The 21,869-nt window shown below is 37.7% G+C and overlaps 1 protein-coding gene across 1 annotated transcript in view; it reads left to right on the forward strand.

Annotated features, from left to right (window-relative positions):
• Positions 1-242: 242 nt before the first annotated feature.
• lepr (leptin receptor) overlaps positions 243-21,869 on the forward strand; it is a 32,518-nt gene continuing 10,891 nt past the window's right edge. Inside the window, exons 1-10 of the mRNA XM_062028277.1 lie at positions 243-414; positions 3,412-3,467; positions 3,986-4,038; positions 8,146-8,370; positions 13,944-14,073; positions 14,474-14,658; positions 14,753-14,898; positions 17,774-17,915; positions 21,379-21,539; positions 21,629-21,734. Coding sequence (XP_061884261.1) covers positions 3,466-3,467; positions 3,986-4,038; positions 8,146-8,370; positions 13,944-14,073; positions 14,474-14,658; positions 14,753-14,898; positions 17,774-17,915; positions 21,379-21,539; positions 21,629-21,734 — 1,150 coding nt within the window. The 5' untranslated portion in view covers positions 243-414; positions 3,412-3,465. The remainder of the gene's footprint in view (positions 415-3,411; positions 3,468-3,985; positions 4,039-8,145; positions 8,371-13,943; positions 14,074-14,473; positions 14,659-14,752; positions 14,899-17,773; positions 17,916-21,378; positions 21,540-21,628; positions 21,735-21,869) is intronic.

The following is a 21,869-nucleotide window of genomic DNA, read 5'->3' on the forward strand; positions in this document are numbered from 1 at the left end:
TGTAAACAACACATTGAACATAAATCGTTCTCAGGACTGGACTGTGCACATTACGTCCTTTTGCACTATTTTTCTTTTTCTTTTCTTCTTATGTTTTGCATATTTTGTCGACTGTCGTCGCTTTTAATCTAATTGCACCTGTGTATAGTAACAATAAAAGGCATTCTATTCTACATTGATATTTCCGAGGTTCGTTGAACGTATCTTCATAGGCTCCGCCCATCATAGCTGACGTCACACCATGTGATTCCTTCAGCTGGGCTGATTCACTCGGATGATAACAGCGAGTTGGTAGCGACAGTGAGTCGAGGTCGTGTGGATGAACTAACTAATATTTTTTTAAAAATAATTTTAGCGAGGATTTTAGAACCAAAACGAATCAACGTGAGACTAAGGGAAATCCACCGAGGCAATGTAAGAACGTACCGCTTGTTTTTTTTAAATACTTTCTACAACACCTTGGTGAAAATGTTTGCTAGTTGTGTCTTAGTGACAAATTGGACAAGTTGGTTTTACTTCCCACAACCACCATAAACAGTAATGACAATAATTTGAAATGAACATCTTGGAAAGTTATATTTCAATTGTAACGAAGACAGTGTTTTAAAAAAAAAAACATTCCGCTGCCAGTGGGAGGAGGTGAGTCAGACCAGGATGGGTGCTTGGCAAAGAAAAAGAAGAGCCAGGAATTAATGCTTCCTTTGCATGTGCAAATTACACTTGGCACAAAATGGCTAATTTCGTCTAGCGTCATGCTTTAAGTTTAAGGGACCAAAACAAATATTTGCTCAAGACACTTGCAAGTATTTTATTGGCTGATGATTAATGAAAACAACTTTTGAGGTACTATTAGTAACTTTAATTACTAGCAACACCCGCGACCCCGAAACGGACAAACGGTAGAAAAATGGATGGATGTGAAGTGAGACCTACACTGTTACAATGTCCATTTCTCAGATGATAAACTTGTATGATGACTGAAATATGCTGATAGCACCTAACCTGATGTTTTTATTTATTTTTGGTGTATGTTCTGCAATAGAAATATGGCATTAATATTCTTATAAAAAAGTTAAAGTACCAATGATTGTCACACACACACCCCCCAGTGTTTGTGTGAAATTACTCTGCATTTGACCCATCCCCATGTTCACCCCCTGGGAGGGGAGGGGAGCAGTGAGCAGCAACGGTGGCCACGCTCGGGAATCATTTTTGGTGATTTAACCCCCAATTCCAACCCTTGATGCTGAGTGCCAAGCAGGGAGGTAATGGGTCCCATTTTTATAGTCTTTGGTATGACTCGGCCGGGGTTTGAACTCACAACCTAGTGGACACTCTAGCCACTGAGCTTCTGAGTTGAATAGCTATCATTTATTTGTGGGATTAGGGGGCAGTTATTATAACATTTGACTTTTTTAATGATCCCTTTCATTAATGATTTATTTTAATGTTGTTTCAGTAATCTTTATTTAATGCTGACTAGGGCGGTAACAATATAAAAAAAGTATTATCTCTGTAATGTCAAATATGCTCAAAAAGTACTTATGCACACACAGAAATCTTTTGACCAAGGTATTTATTTTTTAAATAACTAAAATAAATAGACAAACTGTTAGAAAACCCACTATTTTGCATGTTTTGTGTTTTTTATGCTTCACTGATTGTGTTAGTATTTTATCTGTTTTAATGGCTAAGCTTTTATTGTTCTAATTATCGGTTTGTACTATAATACTTTAAGATTTATTTAAAAGAAAAGTGCGTAACAAATAAAAGCTAGTGTTTATTATTTCTGGCGGGAGTTGCCGCATACTCTGTTCAGCAATCCTGGAACGCGCACCGTAAAACACCTCCGTCTTGTATTCCTCTGAGTGTAGGACGATTGATCTGTTCTTAGAGCGCAGATTCAATGTGCACAGTGGAATAGTTTAGTTGCTCAGACAGCAATGTATTTTTTTATAAGTCTTGATTGGTGTGTGTCATTTCTTTATGGAGAAAGACATTAGTGCCTCTTGTTTTCATGTTAGCATTCAAGCTTGTAAGCTGGCGCTAGTCCCTCCGTGAGTTTGTCAAAGTGCAATTATCAATGACGTTTTTTTCAGAATTGTTTAATTTAAAACATTAACATCTGGGCTTTACCACTGTTATCATTAATACCGTTGATCAGTAAATCCCTACAAATGTTTAATCGCCACATGATATTATTATATTATTATTGGTCTTTCATTTGATTATTATATTGTATGCCAACAAATTGATTAAACAAATGCTTTGCAATCATTGGCCAAGGTGACAAGAAGATATTAAAGTTCAGCTATTTCAGAATATAAATTTCGAAAGGGGTTTCTATGACAAAAAAATGCTTGGAATAGCTTTTTGCATCAAATAATGTTGAGTTCAGAAGAACTGCATTTGCATGCGGTACAATTTTTTTCTGTCAAAAATGAAACATATTCAGCAAAAATGATGAAATACCTTTATTGACACACCTTTCCAGGTTTCTGCGGGCCACATCTCTTGAGTTTTACACCTCTGATGTAGCCCGTGTGTACATGCCTGTTTGGCACAAGTGTAGCTAAATAACCGTGGGACTTTTGTATTTAAATATATATGCATTTGTGATGTCCTGCAGTGTTTCTCTATGCTGATGATGACTTGTTTCTATTATTTGGTCTGAATGTTCCAGTTTCTGTTTACAAAGCATTGTGCTGCACGAACATCAGACGTCACAGTTCACGCGGCTGTTTTTCCTCTTTGGTTCTGCTCTCACTAATCACTGAATTAATTCATCCAGTACACGTGCTCCTCAGCTGCTGTGATGTTATAGGATATCCGTTACTGCCTCTGGTCTTTCCTGAGACCAAAACAAGCAAATTGCTCTTCCAAATGTGTTGATGAAATGTGAGAGTAAAGTCCTAATTACTAGAATGAAGGTAAAAGATGACTTGTTAGGGGGGGGAGTACAATTATGTGAAAAATGCGATAGATTTTGAGAAATAAATATGCCAAGAAGAAAGTAATTATTTTGAAAGCATAATACCGGTATTGTAATATTAGGGAGGAAAGTCTACATTTTGTGAAAAAATATCATAAACAGTACTTGCTTTAAGATTGGGACTGTTGTAAATTGTCATACTATATTATGTTATTACCTAAGCTTATTAAAGTACCTGATCTATTTCATAGCAGGTCTTGTAATTGTATTTATTTTTTTCAGTGTGGTTCTAATGCCACTTTGTGTTTTAAATGGGCAAATGCTGTACTCACTGGTCTTTTTTTTTTTTTTATCTCAATATTTCTTGTCAAGAGGATGCATGTTGATGGTAATGACCTACATTATAACAAGAGGGTTTTTAAAACCAAATTTCACATTTATGGACATTAACCAATCAAAATATTTTTTTGTTTTTCCAGCATCAAAAGCCAGGAAGATTTCAACACAGCCATGACCACCCTTTGAATGTTACAATGTAAGTTTTTTTTTGCTTGTACTCCTCTCCAACAATTATATATTCTTAGTTAAAATTAACTGAGTGAGAAAACTGTACATTGACTGCAGAGGGCAGCATCAATCAATCAACTACACCAAACACAGCTTTTTAAGGCAAGTCCTCTTGTTGGTCCTTAAGTAACTCATGCAAAGATTAGTCTATGTAAATAATAGTACTGTAAATACGCCACAAATAGGAAAACAATTCACTAAAGTGTAAAAAGCAGGAACTATACTTATTCACAGCTTTGTTATTGCAGGCTAATTATTCACTGATTGGTGTATGTGAAGAGAATAACATAATGGTAATGATGTGTAACGTAACCAGCTTATCTATAAACATCACACATCAAAATTCTGCCTTCTCCTGGTTTACAATTATTTTTTAAAAAGTACTTCATGTTCTCAATATGCGGATAATTTGCATTTACTGTATGTTCATCTCTTATACTGCAGCATTATGAGTCTATATCACGTAACCATTTTTTTCCTCTACAGGGGTCAATCTGGGATGTTGTCCCTCCTCGTGGGTGTTTTCCTGGTATTCAGTGGTGAGTTCCACCTACAGCTATGATTTCTAAGCATCCCTGAGGACATTTTCTCATGTGGGTTAGCTAGGCCTGGGAGATATATCGATTTTTATCGATACATTCTTGTTTTTTGTTGCAGATAATGTCAAAAATATGTTTTTCTTGTGCCCCGACTGGCATATTTTTTTGCCCCCATGAGCTTCTGTATCCCTCCGCCCCCTTACTTCCGTAGCGAAGATCCACAAGCCTAGCAAAACATGGCTCATGCTAATGCTATCGAGAGCAATCAGAAAGCTGTTTGTTCCAAAGAAAAGAAAATTGTTGTCAAAAGTGACTGCACACTGCAAAGTTTATTTTAAAAAGGCAGCAGCACAACAAACGTATTCCAGCATCTGAAACCGCATCGAGCCGAATGGGAGAAATGCAACTTTTTACAAGGCAAACAAGAGTGCAACAACAACTTCACCTTAGAAGCAAATCACTGTGATGAAATCATTTACACAAGGTACCATGTAAAGTATGGAGAACAATGCACTGTATTTTTTAAAGTTATTCTTTACTATTGGGAGCATGGCGGAGGTCTGCACTCTTAGAGTACTTTTTTAGTTAGATATTAGACTCATTTGCTTTGTCCCCTATAACACAAAGCCAAGATCGGATTGGTTTTATCATCAAAGTGGTCTTTAATTTTTCTCTATGCGGCCCTTGGTAGAAAACCTTGAAACACCCCTTTTCTATATACAACCCTTGGAAAGAATTATGGAATTACCAGTCTTGGATAATTTTTCATTTAGTTGTTTAATTGTGTTGAAAAAAAGCAGATAACAGATGTCCAAAAACTATAGTCATTTTAAATGGTAACTTTCAGGCTATACGAAACACTAAAAGAGTGAAAAAAATATGGGCTCACTCAATTCTGAGGAAATAAATGATGGGGTCATGAAAAACAAACAAAGAAACAAAAAAACTATACAACCCACCACTAGTGCTTTGTTGCACCACCTCTGGCTTTTATAAGAGCTTGTAGCTCTTAGACATGGACTTAACAAGTGACAATCATCAATTTTCCTGCAATTTACTCTGATTGCTGTTCTCACATCAGCTTTGCAGGTTGGAGTGTTGTTATGGATCATTTTCTTTAAATTCCACCACAGATTTTCAGTTGGAATTAGATCCGGACTATTTGCAGGCCATGACATTGACAGTTTTTGCTCTGTGGCAAGATGCATTATATTCTTGAAAAATGATTTAATCATCCCCAAACAGCCTTTCGATTTATGGAATAAGAAAAGTGTCCACATTGTCAATGTAAACTTGTGCATTTATTGAAGTTGTAATGACAGCTATCTCCCCAGTGCCATTACCTGACATGCAGCCCCATATCATCTTTCAGTAAGTGTCCATGCAATAAATTAGTCTGCTTTAATTAAGCATCCTACCATGGAAACACCTTAATCTGATCGTGTTTGTTTTATGAAAAGTCGAACTAACACCTGAATTATGCGATTGAAAACCGGATCTCTCATGTGGGTGTGTGCCACCGAAGGGGACCCTCCGTATCACGCATGCACCAGTCAACGCGTGGGGTATAACCCGGAAGCAGGTTCAATAAAAACATAAACAACAACTGAAACGAAGAGGACTGTTTTTTTACTTCACAAATTAAAAAAATGAAACATTTTAAAGTGTATCAATGGAAAAAAGAAAGGAACTGAGATTTATTTAAAAAGGTAGGTAAGGAAATAGAGAATGCCGTCTTAACTCGGACTCCCGATTGAAATAAAAATGAAGCAGGTATATTACAAGGCAAAGAATAAAGTGTACACAAACCTCTGGTATGCCAGCTGCACGGCGGCAGAGAGAAACGCACTTCAGAGGGTCATAAAAACTGCCATGAAGATCACTGGCTGCTCTCTCCCCTCCCTGGATGAACTGTACTGTGCCAGGTGCCTCAAAAAGGCCCAAAAACATCATAAGGGACCCATCTCACTCTTGACATAAACTTTTTGAACTGCTGCCCTCGGGCAGGAGATACAGGACAATAAAATGCCGGACACACCGATTTAAGAAGACTTTTTACCCGTGAGCAATAGTGTCGCTGAACACAAGACAATAATGACTGCATGTGAGCTGTGTGCTTGGTATTTTTATGTATTTTTATCTATTTATCTATGTTCTTATGTTTTTGTGTTATCATGAATTTGCACTAAATTAGTTTTGCATACAATTTCGTTGTACAATATACAATGACAATAAATATATATTCTATTCTATTCTTCACGATGCATTTGTGCACTCCAAACTGTTGAGCAATAACTCTGTATTCCACACAAATGGCAGGCTAGGTCTTTTCCTCCGAATTTAAAACTCCCATCAATCTACACAGCCTTATGTATGAACTTTGAGACATTGAAAAGTTTTGTCTTCATGATTTTCCGTCCAAAAATTATTTTGAAACAACTCTATACCGCCGGTCTTTCTTTGCTACAGACCTGCATCCACGCCGGTACAGTAGTAGTAGCATCACGTTTGTAGCGCAATCCAAGATAATTTCTGTTATTTAACATCAGCATATCCATTAGAGACATAATATGCCTGGTGTAACATCATAGGTCAACTGTAAAAGCAATGTAATACATTTATCCAAGCTAAAATGAAACATGTGCCCCCAGTGTACAGGAGGCACATGGCGTATGACCAATAGTTGTCAAAATACAAAAAACAGAACTATTTGAGAAATCAGGCTAATTTAGTGCATGGGAATGTAGTGAATGACTGTGGAAATTTGCACTTTTTCTTCAGGCAGTCATCTTCATAAATCTCATTGGAACGGCACCAAACAAAAGTTCCAGCATCATCATCTTGCCCGATGCAGATTCGTGATTCATCACTGAATATGACTTTCATCCAGTCATCCATAGTTTACTATTGATTTTTATTCTCCCATTGTAATCTTCATTTTTATGTTTAGATGTTAATGGCGTTTTTTTTTTAGCTTTTCTGTATTTAAATCCAATTTACTTTAGGTGGTTTCTTACTGTTTTGTCACAGACGATGACTCCAGTTTCCGCCCATTTATTTATTTGTTTTGCTGTAGATTTTCCATTTTCAAGACGTAGTGCTTTAAGTTTTCTATCTTAACACTTTAATGTTTCACTTGCTCTTTCAGTATGATTGCCTTGTACAGCCTTTCCATGTTTTTTGTACTTTGTCCAGATTTTACACACAACTGACTGAATAATTAACATATTTTTCTAAATTTTGTGATGATTTGAGAAGTTTGATAATCCTCTCTGTTTCAATTGGTCTCTCATGGTGGTGCCATGATTCACATCAATCCACCTGGTGCAACAGCTCTCCAAGGTGTGAAAACTCCTTTTTAACTGCAGACTAATAAACAAATGTAATCTGTTGCAGGTGTTATCTTTATAAATTAAAATTTACAGAGCCATAATTTATTCCTAAGAAGTGAGTGATTCTATTTTTCCACTCTGCCTGATCTTAAAAGGAAACTATTACTGACTACAACAATTAATTTTCTTGATTTCTTTTAGTATTTCTTGAAGCCAGAACGTTGCCATTTGAAAAGACTATATTTTTAAGTCATGTCTGTTTTCTGCTTTTTTTTCTACAAAATTAAACAACTGAATAAACATCCTTCTAGCCTGGTAAGTCCATATTTTTTGCCAGGGGTTGTAGTTAACGTCGGCTGTTCATTCACTGTAGGTAACAGAATGTAGTTTAAAGTCATGTAATAACCTAAAACACTGGTCAGTGCAATTCCTTTATTGACACACATGCAGTATTACAAGAGATTTCCCTAGGTGAGGAAACAATTAAATAGAAAACAACACCTGGATGTTTGTTGTCTCTTTGACAAGTTCGAAAAACATAAAACACGACTATCATTTGAAACAAAAGCCATTTAAATCCTAATACTGTATGTGAAATATTCAATCACATTTCACGACCTACTGGCGTTGTTTACTTTAATGCCATACTGATGCAGACATAAACCATTGTAGAAAAGCAACCCCGACTGACCAATTACTGTGAAAATGATTGCATGACAATTCTACCTGTCATGCAGTACAGCCATTGCTAACCTCTCTGTTTCTATGTGACTAGGCACTTTGTGTTGGGAGCCTGAGGAAGGAGCAGGTTTCTCTGCTGGTGCTGTCGACTTGCCATGGCAGGACCAACTGTGCTGTGACTCAGCCTCAGCGCCGGAGGGGCAGGAGGACGGCACGCCTGCACCTGAGACAAACCGTTCTGTGTCAAACCTCCCACGACATCCTAACTGCTACTACAAAAGCACGGCTACAGGCTCAGGCCTACATAAGACCTCTGGAGGTAAATGTCTTTGCTGATGATTAATCATATTATGAGTTTGCTACATATTCATCATTGTCATAATCTTTGTTGCAAGATTTGCTAAAGCTAATGACAAAAAAATTAATATTGCTATTGTGGAGAATGCATATATGTTTAAGAGTTATTTCTTTATTCATAGTCATGTTTAAAGCAGCTAGTGTTTTTAGTCTTTCTATTTTTTTTATCTTATGTCCGCAAGTAAACTGTGTGCTTTAACTTGAAGACTTGGAATGTAGGAGTTGGAGTACTCCCTTTATATCGTATCTGTATTAGAACAATGAGGCTGTATTCCTTTCTGGGCAGGGTGGGGGCTGTTTGCCTATTCAAGAAGTTGTCTCTTTCCGTTTGAATGCTAGACCAGGGGTCTGCAACCTTTACCACTCAAAGAGCCATTTTGACCAGTTTCACAAATTAAAGAAAACAATGGGAGCCACAAAACTCTTTTGAAATTTAAAATGAAATAACACTGCATACAAAGTTTTTTTTGCTTTGTGCTACGTATAAACCAGGGGTCTCAAACACACGGCCCGCACCTTAATATGAAAATTTAATGTTAGTGCGGCTCGCGAGTTTTATATGAATGGCGCTTGACAGCGTTATACTTGCCAACCCTCCCCATCTTTCCGGGAGACTCTTGAATTTCAGGGTAACTCTTCTCTCGAATGTCTGCTGATTTACACCCAAACAACAATAATAAGGGCGTGCCGTGATGGCACTGCCTTTATCGCCCTCTACAACCTGTACTTACAACGTGCCAGCCCAGTTACATGTTGTATGCAGCTTCTGCTTGCACACGTAAGTGACAGCAAGGCATACTTGTTCAACAGCCAGACAGGTTACACTAACGGTGGACGTATAAAACAATTAACTTTAACACTCTTACTAATATGCGCCACACTGTGAACCCACACCAGACAAGAATGACAAACATTTCGGGAGAACATCCGCACCTTAACACAACATAAACACAACAGAACAAATACCCAGAATCCCATGCAGCCCTAACTCTTCCGGGCTACATTATACACCCCCGCTACCACCAAACCCCGCCCACCTCAACCGACTCACGGAGGGGTGTGGGGGGCAGGGTTGGGGGGGCGGGGTTTGGTGGTAGCGGGGGCGGGGGGGGGTGTATAATGTAGCCCGGAAGAGTTAGGGCTGCATGGGATTCTGGGTATTTGTTCTGTTGTGTTTATGTTGTGTTACGTGTGCTAGCAGAAGCTGCATACAACATGTGACTGGGCTGGCACGCTGCTTGTACAGGTTGTAGAGGTCGCTAAATGCTGTGTCATCACGGCACGCCCTTATTGTTGTTAGGTTGAAAATCGGAGAATATTTGTCCGGTAGATATCTGGGATAGGCACTGAAATCCGGAAGTCTCCTGGGAAAATCGGGAGGGTCGGCAAGTATGCAGCTGAGCCGCATCAAAGTGGTCAAAGAGCCGCATGCGGCTTCGGAGCCGCGGGTTGCCGACCCCTGTGCTAGACCATCCCGAGAAGCCGGTATGACTGTATTGATGTGGGCTGGTCTCCTAAAGCTTTAGTAAAACTTGACAATATTCCTATTCTGTCTTGATGGTCCTTCTTACTCTGCATATATGTCATCTGAAATAACTTGGGATTGACCAGTGACTTTAATTCCCTGGGAGGAAAGGCTGGTCAGACGCAACAATTGCTAATGAGATTATGTTTTGTTCAAAACATAATATTTCTACTTGACACAGTTTCAATATTTAGCATGGATACAGGTGGAAATCCAACATTTACTTTTTATACTTTTGCTAACTTGCAAGACATTTTTGGCTAACAGCTGGTAGTGCAGTGGTTCACATAGCAGGCTTTAGTTTAAATACCCCTTTGATGTGCTGCACAATCCAGTTCTTTCCATCTATCCATGGCCTGCCGCAAATACATTTAAGGAACATAGAAACATACCAATAGATTTGGCCCTACTGGTTACGAACTCTCTTAAACACATTATAATGGGACTGCCCGTGAAACTAGTTTGTCGTCACAACTCTGTAGAGTAGATGGTATCGTAACACTGCTTCTTAACTCACCTTACACACACCTGGTCTGCCAGAGAATACGAGGATGTGGCAGGAGTTATCAGTGTTGCCAACTTAGAGCGTTTTGTTGCTGTAATTGGTGGTAGCGGGGGGGTGTTTAATGTAGCCCGGAAGAGTTAGGGCTGCATGGGATTCTGGGTATTTGTTCTGTTGTGTTTATGTTGTGTTACGGTGCAGATGTTCTCCCGAAGTGTGTTTGTCATTCTTGTTTGGTGTGGGTTCACAGTGTGGCACATACTAGTAAGAGTGTTAAAGTTGTTTTATACGGTCACCGTCAGTGTAACCTGTATGGCTGTTGACTAAGTATGCCTTGCTGTCACATATGTGTGCTGGCAGAAGCTGCATACAACATGTGACTGCGCTGGCACGCTGCTTGTACAGGTTGTAGAGGTCGCTAAATGCTGTGTCATCACGGCACGCTCTTATTGTTGTTAGGTTGAAAATCGGAGAATATTTGTCCGGTAGATTTCTGGGAGAGGCACTGAAATCCGGAAGTCTCTTGGGAAAATCGGGAGGGTCAGCAAGTATGCAGCTGAGCCGCGTCAAAGTGGTCAAAGAGCCGCATGCGACTCTAACTGCGACTGTAAAAAAAAAAAAGCTGTGTGAGATGATGCAACTCCTGCTCATCACAGCAAACAGTGGAGACTTGGTGTGTCACAGCATCACGACTCAAGTCTACAGCACAATCAATTGTCTCTGACAACGATCACTCCCACAGTCTCATTACACTTCATTGGCTTTTCCTCCAGCGTTTCCTGCAGCCACAAATCGGTTGATCATAAGGTTGATCATAAGGCTGTGATCATGACTATGATCACATTCTGTAGCACTACTCAGGTTTTTGTGAGGGTAGAAATAAGTTGGTTACAAAGTGATTGTGTCATAAAAAATGATGTTGCCGTATGGAATACTGAACCTCTAGGAAGATTTTATTTGGTTAGCTGCAGAACTCAAGTCAGTAATGAACTGCTAATCCCCCTGTAGCTTCTGGTCCAATCAAAGCTAATTAGTATAAGAAGATAAAATGCTAGAATTGTGCCTCAAGGCTGCCTTTTGACGTCACATCTCGCGTCAGATCACGGACCACATCTTGTTTAAATGTTCAGAAGATTCTGTCAGTTCACTTTATCCTTCTTAGATGAATTGCAAGCAAACACACTTTCTTTTATAGGCTTAGTTGTGAATCTGAAGCAAGCACTAAACATTTAAATGAATGTAAATGTAGTTGCATTTTGTATTAAAAAAGTATAGCTCTAAGGGTATCCCGATCCGATATTGATATCAGTCTGATAAATAAACAATAAATCAATCAATCAATTTCCTCCAAAAAGCATACAAGGTTGGTCTTTTTTTTTATTTTAGTGAGGTAATTTACAAATTATTTACAAATTAAATTAGAAATTATTTAATTTGTAATTTATAAATAATTTACAAATAAATACAAATATTTACAAATAAATGTATAAATAAATAAATTTACAAATACATTTATAAATTATTTACAAATTATTTACAAATTAAAAATCGGTAAAATGGTAGAAAATGGATGGTTGGATGGAATTTACAAAAGGTAAATATGGTATAGGCTACAAGGAACTACACAACAGCTAAGCACACAATAGCACACCAGCTAGATGTATATAATAAGTGTCCTTAACTAAACCATATTGCAGTCAGAGTATCAAATAATTATAGTTGCATATTACTTACCTTGTCTCCAATGCAGAAGCATATGTTCCTTCTTGACTGCACTTAAATGTAGAATATATGTATAATATATTTATATTATTCACATGTGAATAATGCTGTATAGTATTTATTGTCTATTGTGAGCGAACTGCGGTGCTGAATTTCCCCCAGGGATCAATAAAGTACTTTCTATTCTATTCTATTCTATATTAGAAAGTATCCAGTAACAAATCTGTCCGCATCATTTGATTTATTGCGACTTGAGCTTAACTTCATCAATAATTGTGACCAGTATATGTCACCAAACCTAAACAAATACAGATGCATTTCATTTGAAAGACAACACAAGTCCATCCCAGACGGTTAATATTAAATAGGTTAGTGTTTTTTTGACAAATTTAACTAGATCAAACATTTCTAACATTCCACACTACAGAATGATAAAAGTATGCATGATTCCTGCTAATATCGTATCGGAATGATATCGGCCAATACTTAAAGCTCTAATATTGGCAACGTATCAGAAATGAAAAAGTTGTATTGGGACACCTCTATAAATCACATATTTAAAAATGACTTTATTCGCCAAATCATTAAAACACTAAATATTTTCCATGTTTGTGTTTTGTTGCAGGACTTGGCTTTTCTCTCTGCACATTTACAGTAATTGACCTTGATTTTTTTTTGGTAAAATGTTCATGTTGTTCCAACATGTTACTTCATGATATCTTCAAAAAAAAGACCAATATGCAGCTGAGATAGGCTCCAGCTCCCCCCGCGACCCCGAAAGGGACAAGCGGTAGAAAATGGATGGATGGATGAATGATGAGAGGCTGGCTTTGAGTAAAAAGGCAGCATTGTATGTATTAATGAATGAACATTTTGAAATAACTGTAAAATTATCCCCAAAGCGACCTATTTATCTTGGTACAGTGGAACCTAGATTTATGAACCCGTCTTTTTGCGAACTTTTCGGTTTACGAACTTTTGGATTGCGCTGCTTTACGCTTAACGCTGCTTTACTATATGAATTTTCGGTTTACGAATCATGTTCAAGAGCAAATTAGGTTCCACTGTATTCTCCCATTAATAATTTTCCAATGACATCACAAGTACCGTAATTTCCGGACTATAAGCCGCTACTTTTTCCCCTCGTTCTGGTCCCAGCGGCTTATACAAGGGTGCGGCTTATTTACGGCCTGTTCTTCTCCGACACCGACGAAGAGGATTTCGGTGGTTTTAGTACGCAGGAGGAAGACGATGACACAATGATTAAAGACTGACTTTTCATATACCGGTAGGCTGGTTATTTTGATAACGTACAGGTGAGCACTTTGTATTACTTTGCACCGTTGTATTATTTGTACTCTGCACGAATGCTGTTCGCCATGTCAAAGATGTGAAAGTTTGATTGAATGATTGAAAGATTTATTGTTAATAAATGGGACGCTTTGCGTTCCCAAACAGTCATCTCTGTCCCGACAATCCCCTCCGTGGTAGCAGGAACCCCTATATACTACGGTAATTACACATCAAAACCCTGCGGCTTATAGTCGGGTGCGGCTTATATATGGAGCAATCTGTATGTTCCCCTAAATTTAGCTGGTGCGGCTTATAGTCAGGTGCGGCTTATAGTCCGGAAATTACGGTAATATTATTGCACTCAATTTTGGAATTTCCTATCTTTCTGAACAGCTTTGAACTTCAAGCTATACATTCTTTCTCAGAAATGTTAACAAGATGTAACACTTAATTGGTGGTGTTTCAATCTTATGAGAATTATATTTCTTCACAGGCACTTGTTTGAACATGCGGTGCAGGATTGATGAAAACTGGGAAACTTTGACTTGTGATCTTGGGTCTCCCAGAACACTATCAGGCACGTTGAACGCTGCTCCTGTGGCAGTTAGCCTGCAGCGCTTTTTGTGAGTATGCTATTGTTGTTTCATTATTATCCCATGTGTGTGTGTGTGCATGCATTGCTAATATAAGCCATGTATCCTACCATGGAGCAGTAGAATTGAGGACACTTCAGATCGCACAGGCTCTAGGCTATTTACTGCGGGCGGGATTAAGAGACCAATTTAAAACGGATTTTAGTTGTTTGATTGTGCCTGTTGACCGTTCTGTTGTCACATAGCCTCATGTAATATTGTAATGGTATTTTATTACAGGTGCATCTGAATGTAACTGATGTTTTTAGTATTTAGCACCTCATTAATTTTTTTATACCTGTGACTTTTCCGCAAAAAAACATGTTTTTATGTGACTTCACTTTTAAAATAAGCCACCAAAAAAGCTAATTATATTTTCTCAAATTTCCAGGTTTCAAAAAAATGATAATCTAGTCAACAGGACCATGGAATCTTTTACACCTGTTGTCTGTGAAGCAAAGGATTCCTGCATGTGTTCAGTTCCACTTGATACCACAAGTTTTGTTACTATGGTAACTGTCAACATCACTGGCTCTGAAGCTAAACCAGTTTTTCTCAATGCACCAGCTCGACCTGGTAAGAAATAACTATCTGTTTCAATGTTTATGTCTAAGTGCTTGTTTTGTTTTGTTTTCTTTTTTTTAAATAATAATAATATTTGATCCGACAGTGAAACCCAGGCCTCCTGTAAACCTCTCACATTTCCACACCATCGAGCCAAACCTGATTTTACAGTGGGACGAACCAACAGACTATAGTTCTGGCCCTTTAAGATATGAGGTCCGGTACTCAAACGTCACCAATCCGTCATGGCAGGTGAATACCAGGCTGTAGTACACCATGTTACACATTATACTGTCACTTTACTGAAGCTGTACTCATTTCTTTTCTACTGCATAGCACCTAATCAGTTTAACAAAGCTCCTACCAGCAAAAGCAAATACTTCCAAATGTTAGGCAGTACTATTTCTGGTTGCATGCATGTCGACTTGATGTCCTTTTTGGATGGGCAGATTAGTAATTTCTACGTCATTATAGCTCTGCAAATCCTTATGCCAAAAAGTAAGACCCTCATCACTTTGTTGTTTGGTTTTAGCACATCTTGACTGATGTGTTTAGTGCAGCATGGTTTAACTAATAAGGCATACTATTTTGAAGTGAAAAATAAACTCTCCCAAAGCAAGGTGAGCCAATATTGTTCAGTGGAACAGTGGCCCAGGGGGCTCTCGAATCCGTCATATTAACCAGCAGAGTGACAGTCTGGAGCTTCTTTTACCTTTTTTTTATATTACTAGTTGAGGGACTGATAATGTAGTGGCAGGGACTGATAATGTAGTGGCGCACTACTCGCGCAGGCAGCGTGGGTCCTGTTCCCACGCAGTATTTCTGTGAACAGTTGTTTGTCTGCACTCTCTATGCCCAATGATTAACTGGCAACCAGTCCAGCATGTGGTCATCTTTTTGCTCATAGTTAGCTGGGATAGGCTCCAAATAAGCAGCAGAAAAGTGTCTGATAGATGTTTCAAATCCCACTAATATCACATTATAGTAATACCTTAACTCAGCTTAATTGATTCTTAGACAGAGCTCTTAATTCATAAAGCTTGTATCTTAAATCAGTTAAATTAATTGAAAATTAATTGAAATCAATTTACGGTAATTAGTGCTTGCCCCTCCAAAACAATTTTAACATGTAAAATGCCTTTTAAAAAGAATAAACAACTTTTAGATAAGGAATATTGTATACAAACAATTCAATAGATTGTAGTACTAACAACGGCAGTAGTTTTATGAAGTAATTAAATAATAAAGTACAGCTTTTACCTTGGAGAGTGGACTTCTACTGTGTCTCCTTTTGTCAAACACATCGTCAGCAGCCTCTCTATATTTTCATGGATAAATGTCTGCAATTTACATTTTGTTTTAACATTTTTGGCTGGTGTTAGACTCATTCTGGAATTGCTTTGCCAAGTTGGCGACACGCTCGGTCATATTTTTGATTGTTACTTTTTTTAATTCAATGACAATTAGCTGACTTTTCTTCTCAGCTCTGTCCTTTACAATCACTTTATTCCTTCCAACGGTTGGAAAATCTTAGTTATGTCGATCTCTAGTGATAAGCTAATGCTAGCGAGTAAGACGGGATGTTGTGGGCGAATCTAACAGGGTTCATTTTGAAATTAGGTGAGCCAACTAATGGTAGAAATACTTCTAACTCAAATTTCTGCAGAGTGATAGCTTTTATCTCAAAACAAAAGTTAGGACAATTTTAATTTGAGCTACCACTTTAATACTATTTACGTTGTGACCAATGGCATGTAGCTGAGATGTTGGCTATTATAGTTTTACAGATATGTACCATATTTTCCGGGCTATAGAGCGCACCGGTATTTCAGCCGTACCCACCAAATATTAGAAGACAAAAAATATTTTTTACATATATTAGCTGCACTGGACGCAGATATATATATACCAGTACAAAATATTTTTTAAATGTTTATTTACAAACGGTGCCAGTCACACGGCAGTAAAACAGCTGATCAAACAAAACGGAAGTCATCGTCATGGACCCACTAGCCGCGGAAGCTAACTTTTTAATCAGCTAGACAGACTCAACTCTACAGTGACGTTTTGGTGAATTTACGATACTGAAACCATATAAAAAGAATACCATTGTAAGTTAATAATACTGACACAGCCACGTCTAAACGTGTTAGCATATTCGCTAATGCTAATGGCGTTTGCTTGAATACATTACGATAGCACATACTAATATGCATGAAAACACTCCTACAGACATCACACAAGTGACGATTTAGTAATTGTGAATTATACTAGTTATATTGTAAAATGTACAAGCATTACTTGGCGTGGTGAATGAAGAATCCTTTCGAGCAGAAACACAATGCATGGTTTTACTTTCGGTTTAAAGCATGAAACAGGAAGTACATTTTCAGCCTGCAGAACCTGCATTGAGCGAACTCGCCCAAAAGATGGCGCCATACTGTAGCACAGGCAATAACACATGTTTTCAGTGTGTCTCTGGCAGTGTAATATGAAAACCCTTTTCCTGAATACAAAACATGGCAGCTAGCAAGGAAAAATCCATAAATTAGCCGCACCACTTGACAAGCCGCAGGGTTTGAAGCATTGGAAAAAAATTAGCGTCTTATAGTCCCGAATATACAATATATGTTTTAAAGAATATCCATGCGGCCTACCCACACCCTACAATTTTTCTGTAGTCAGGCTTCAGTCGGAAAAGTTTGTTTACACCTTTATTAAACAAACATAACTTCCTTTAGATGCAAATGAACTAAGGATGAAGTGACGCACAAGATCGCACATGTTATTAATGCAACAGGTCAACAGGTCGTCCCCGTTCAGTGTTTGCCTTTCATTGCTGTTTATTTATACAGTCTTACTGGCTGACAGGCAGTCTTGGCTTAAGCAGCCTCAGTATGTGTGTTTAGCATTCAGCATTGCACACCTACTGTTGTGCAAACATGCAGGAGGGAGGCCTGAGAGCCAATCAGTAGCATGTTTTTTTTTAGTTTTCTCCATCTACATTTTTTAATCTTTGAAAGTACATTCACTCATAAAAAATGGGCATATAAATGCATATATGGAAATGTATTTTTTACATCTAATACAATGTGGCTATTTATCGACCCGTCTGTCCTGCCTGCAGGTGGTTTCTACAGGCCAGGATCGCAAGCTGATTCTGGATCTGAAGCCCAAAGTCAACTACATTATGCAAATTCACTGCTCGGCCCTGCATGACCCTCCCCTGTGGAGCAACTGGAGTGAACCTTACAACATCTACCTTGACAGTAAGGAACACTTCCTGGTTTTTGATCATTATTTTCTTTCCTCAGACATCAAGGCTGTTGCAGATATATGTACCATATATTATTAGCATGTGTTAGGTTGATTAACAGGTTGTATTTCTTCATTCAGTGCTTTAATTAGATAACCTACTGCATGTGTAGATTAAAGATCTATGTGTTTAATTACTACTTTGCAAATCTTTTAAACCAGGGGTTTCCAAAGTGGATGCTGGGGGCCATTTTCGGCTCGGTGCTAGTTTTAGTGGCCCTCGCCTTGCGAAAATTGTATGTATTTTTTAATTAATGAGGTATATTAGTTATACCACTAACAACTGAATTGTATGAATTTCAAGTAAATTTGACCATAAAAATGTAGTAAATAAAACTTAAAAGCTGTATAGGTGATTTTAAAAAGTAAGTCATACCAATAATAAGACAAAAGTAATAACAACATGTTAAGACTCATTATATTCAGACATTGATCCGTAAATAACCAAGGTTTTATCGAAATTATCATATTACAGTTATGAGTGGAAATGTACCATAATTAAAAATCAAGTTAAATCTTGTCAATTTTATTTATATAGCACCAATTCACAACAGACTATCTAAAGGACAGGTCTAGAACCACACTCCTCATACATTTATTAAAAATCAAGTGAACCTCTCATTAACAAAGCACTTGGCATTGAGGAAAGCAAAAACCTCAAACACAAGTTTTCAGTCAGTCAGTTTCAGACTTGTCATATTTGCCTTTTTCTTTTGTACCTCCTATGCCTATACAAAGATGCATCCCTGGAATAGGGGATTTAATTCCTGACGTTATATTAATCCAATGACCTCAATTATTCTCCAGGTATATTAATGTCAGTGTCCAAACATTAAAACTGTAGCTCATTAGCATTAGCCTTTAATGAAGCTCCCCTCCTATTATAAACAACGTCAACAACAGTCTGAGTCATAGAGAACATGAAGCTACAATTTGACATAAACAGAAAAGTAGTGTAGAAAATAAATACCTGACCCTTCGAAACACCATCAGACTAAAATGTAGCTGTCAGTTCAGCTGCTGCAATTATGAACATATTTACGGCATGTTCATTGGCTTTTAGCCGCACTGTTTCAGTCAAAATATAGAAAATGGTAAATATAAGCTAACTATTGTTTTGCATACTAGTCACAGTTTTTACTGCCTTTTCCTCCCAGTTTACGACATTTACAACTACATAGTGACTCAGAAATGTGTCATTTAACAATTTTTTTCTAGACCTGTGTTTGTTATTTTTGGAGAGCACTCTCTGTTCCACACCAAATTAATTGGCACAAACACTTTGCAATCAGGGCTGCTTGGTGTAACACGTGGTTAGTACAGCCGCCGCACAGTAAGGTGGTACTGCTTGGACCTATATGTGTTAAATAAATGTGCATGTTCTCTCTGTGCTTGCGGGTGTTTACTCTATGTACTTTTACAGCCCAAAACATGCATGTTAGGGTATTTGAATGCTCTAAATTACCCATAGGTGTCCATGTAAACCAGGGGTGTGAAACTCGTTTTCATTGAGGGCCACGTCATAGTTATGGCTGCCTTAAGAGTGCCACTTATAACAGTGACTGATATATGAATATAAATGTAAAGATTTGCCTCATGATATTATTAGACAATTGCCTATGCATTTAAAAATAAAAAATCTTTAGATTTTTCGGAAATAAATTGGCAGCTTAGTAGCCAGAATTTTACCGGAAAATTTACGGTGGTTTTTACAGCATCTTACTGTAAATAGAAAAGCAATACAACTGTTTTTTTACATTACAATTCTGGCAAATGAGCTACCAGTTTCTTACTATAGATCCTACGATTGTTGTTTTTACGGTGTAGTACTGTAAACGAAAGAACATTACCACAGTTTTACCTTAAAAATTCTGGCAACTGAGCTGCCAATATTTTTACAGTGTACAATTTAGGGCTGCACAAGATTGAGGAAAAAAATAATTGTAGTTTTTCTTTCCAAAATTGCGATTGAGATTCAATTTGGGATTATTATTATTTTTTCATATACATGCATAAAACTGCGAACATAACAAGAAAAATATGTTGCTTTAGGACTGTCAATTAACACATTATTGTCTCAAGGTGCCACACATTAGAACAATAAGAAATTATTTACTTTCAAAAATAATTGATTTTATGCAAATAGACTCAGAGCTTGGGTCTCCATCATGCTCTTAAACTGAAGAAATAATGGAAAAAAACAGTACAATGTTGTTTAATGTAATGTAATCATAACATATATTAATAATGCTAGTAACTATTTAAAATTATTTTAACTTTTATTTCTCATTACTATATAACTGATTACCATTTTACTGTGATTGGAAGGTAAATAAAATTGTTATCCTTAAAAAAAATAGAATGGACTTATTTATGTAAGCAAAAATTGTACTTAAATAAACATTGAACATCTTAAAGTGCATTATTTTCCTAGTTGTAAAAACAAGATCCGGTTGCCTTTTTTTGTTGTCATGACAACATTCTTGCTCATTTGTCCGTGTTGATGGGCTCATATTGCCTATTTGATTTGAAGTTGAGCTATTACCACAATGCGACATTTGGCTTTGTAATTATAATTTTTTCCTCCAAATTTTTGTTACTCTGCGGAACTTTTCACTAGCGAGTTGCAAGGCTCTCTGTACTTGCTTTCTGTGTGTGTAAAGCTGGAGGCCTTGCTCTCCACCCACCAATACAGATTGTGGATGACTGAAAAGAGGGTTCACTGCATTCAGTCAATTCCACTGTTGGATAAACGTGCTGAGAGCGATGCCAAGAGTTAGACCTCTTTCTCCGTGTTTGAAACAAGAGATGTTACAATGGGAGGCTCAACAATTTTGATTGGGAAACATGTCTGGCTCTCAAATGCTGGTGACGATGGAGGAAAAAAAAACTTCAGCCTATTGCGGTTACGTTATTGCACTAATTAAAATCTTAATGCAGATTCAATGTTAATTAATTGTGCAGCCAATTTGATAGATAACTTGCTCTGAAATCATAAATCAAGCAGATACTTAAGAATTCATTTTTATTTTAACTGTTTGGAATGTATGATAATGTAATATATGTTGCATTATTGGATAATATTAAAACTTGAAATACACGCAAATTACTTTTGGGGGACTTTTTCTGTCAAATGCGAAAGAACAAATACATTTAGTCATAATACATCAAGTACTTTATTAACGCATATTATTTCCAGGCTTTTTCGGGTCATAAAAAATATTGGAGTGAGCCAGATTTGGCCCCTGGACTTTGCAGTTGATATCTGTGATGTAAACTGTTGTCATATGTGATTGTCTGATGGCCAGGCCAGGGTGTTCCTCCTTGTCAAAGTCAGCTGTAAAAATCTCCAATTTAGTGTCGCCAGGAAAACTAGATTTTTCACCAAAATAACAATATTTGTGTGTCTGTTTTCAGCGGTGAGCTACATCCCTGAAAAAGTTGTGGCCCGCCCAGGAGAGAACGTAAGCATTTATTGCGTGTTCAACGATCACAGCATCAACGCCAGCTCTGCCATGTGGATGCTGAACTTCCAACAGCCTCTCCTTCCTAGCCAGTACCACCCAGTTAATCAATGGGTATGAGAGCACGTGTGTCTTTGCACAATCTTGGTCCAGTGCCAAAAGGTTGTCCTTAGAAACTAGCCCTTTTCATGTTGTTTAACTAGGTCAGCCAAATCACCGTTCGTCTGTCAGACTCTGGCTTGTATGACTTGCTTCAGTGTACCGCTACAAAGGAGTGGACCATCCCTTACAGCCTGATCTACGTAGAAGGTGACCTACATTAGATAGGGTTAACCAACTAGAATTGTTACATGTGCCACTTTAATCTCATGTTTTAAGACTGTTCCGTTTTCCTGCTGCTGACATAGGCAGGAAGTAGTGTTATGTGAGAGGCCAACAATTTTC

The sequence above is a fragment of the Entelurus aequoreus genome, linkage group LG19 (genome assembly GCF_033978785.1).
Source record: "Entelurus aequoreus isolate RoL-2023_Sb linkage group LG19, RoL_Eaeq_v1.1, whole genome shotgun sequence".
Classification (NCBI taxonomy): Eukaryota; Metazoa; Chordata; class Actinopteri; order Syngnathiformes; family Syngnathidae; genus Entelurus; species Entelurus aequoreus.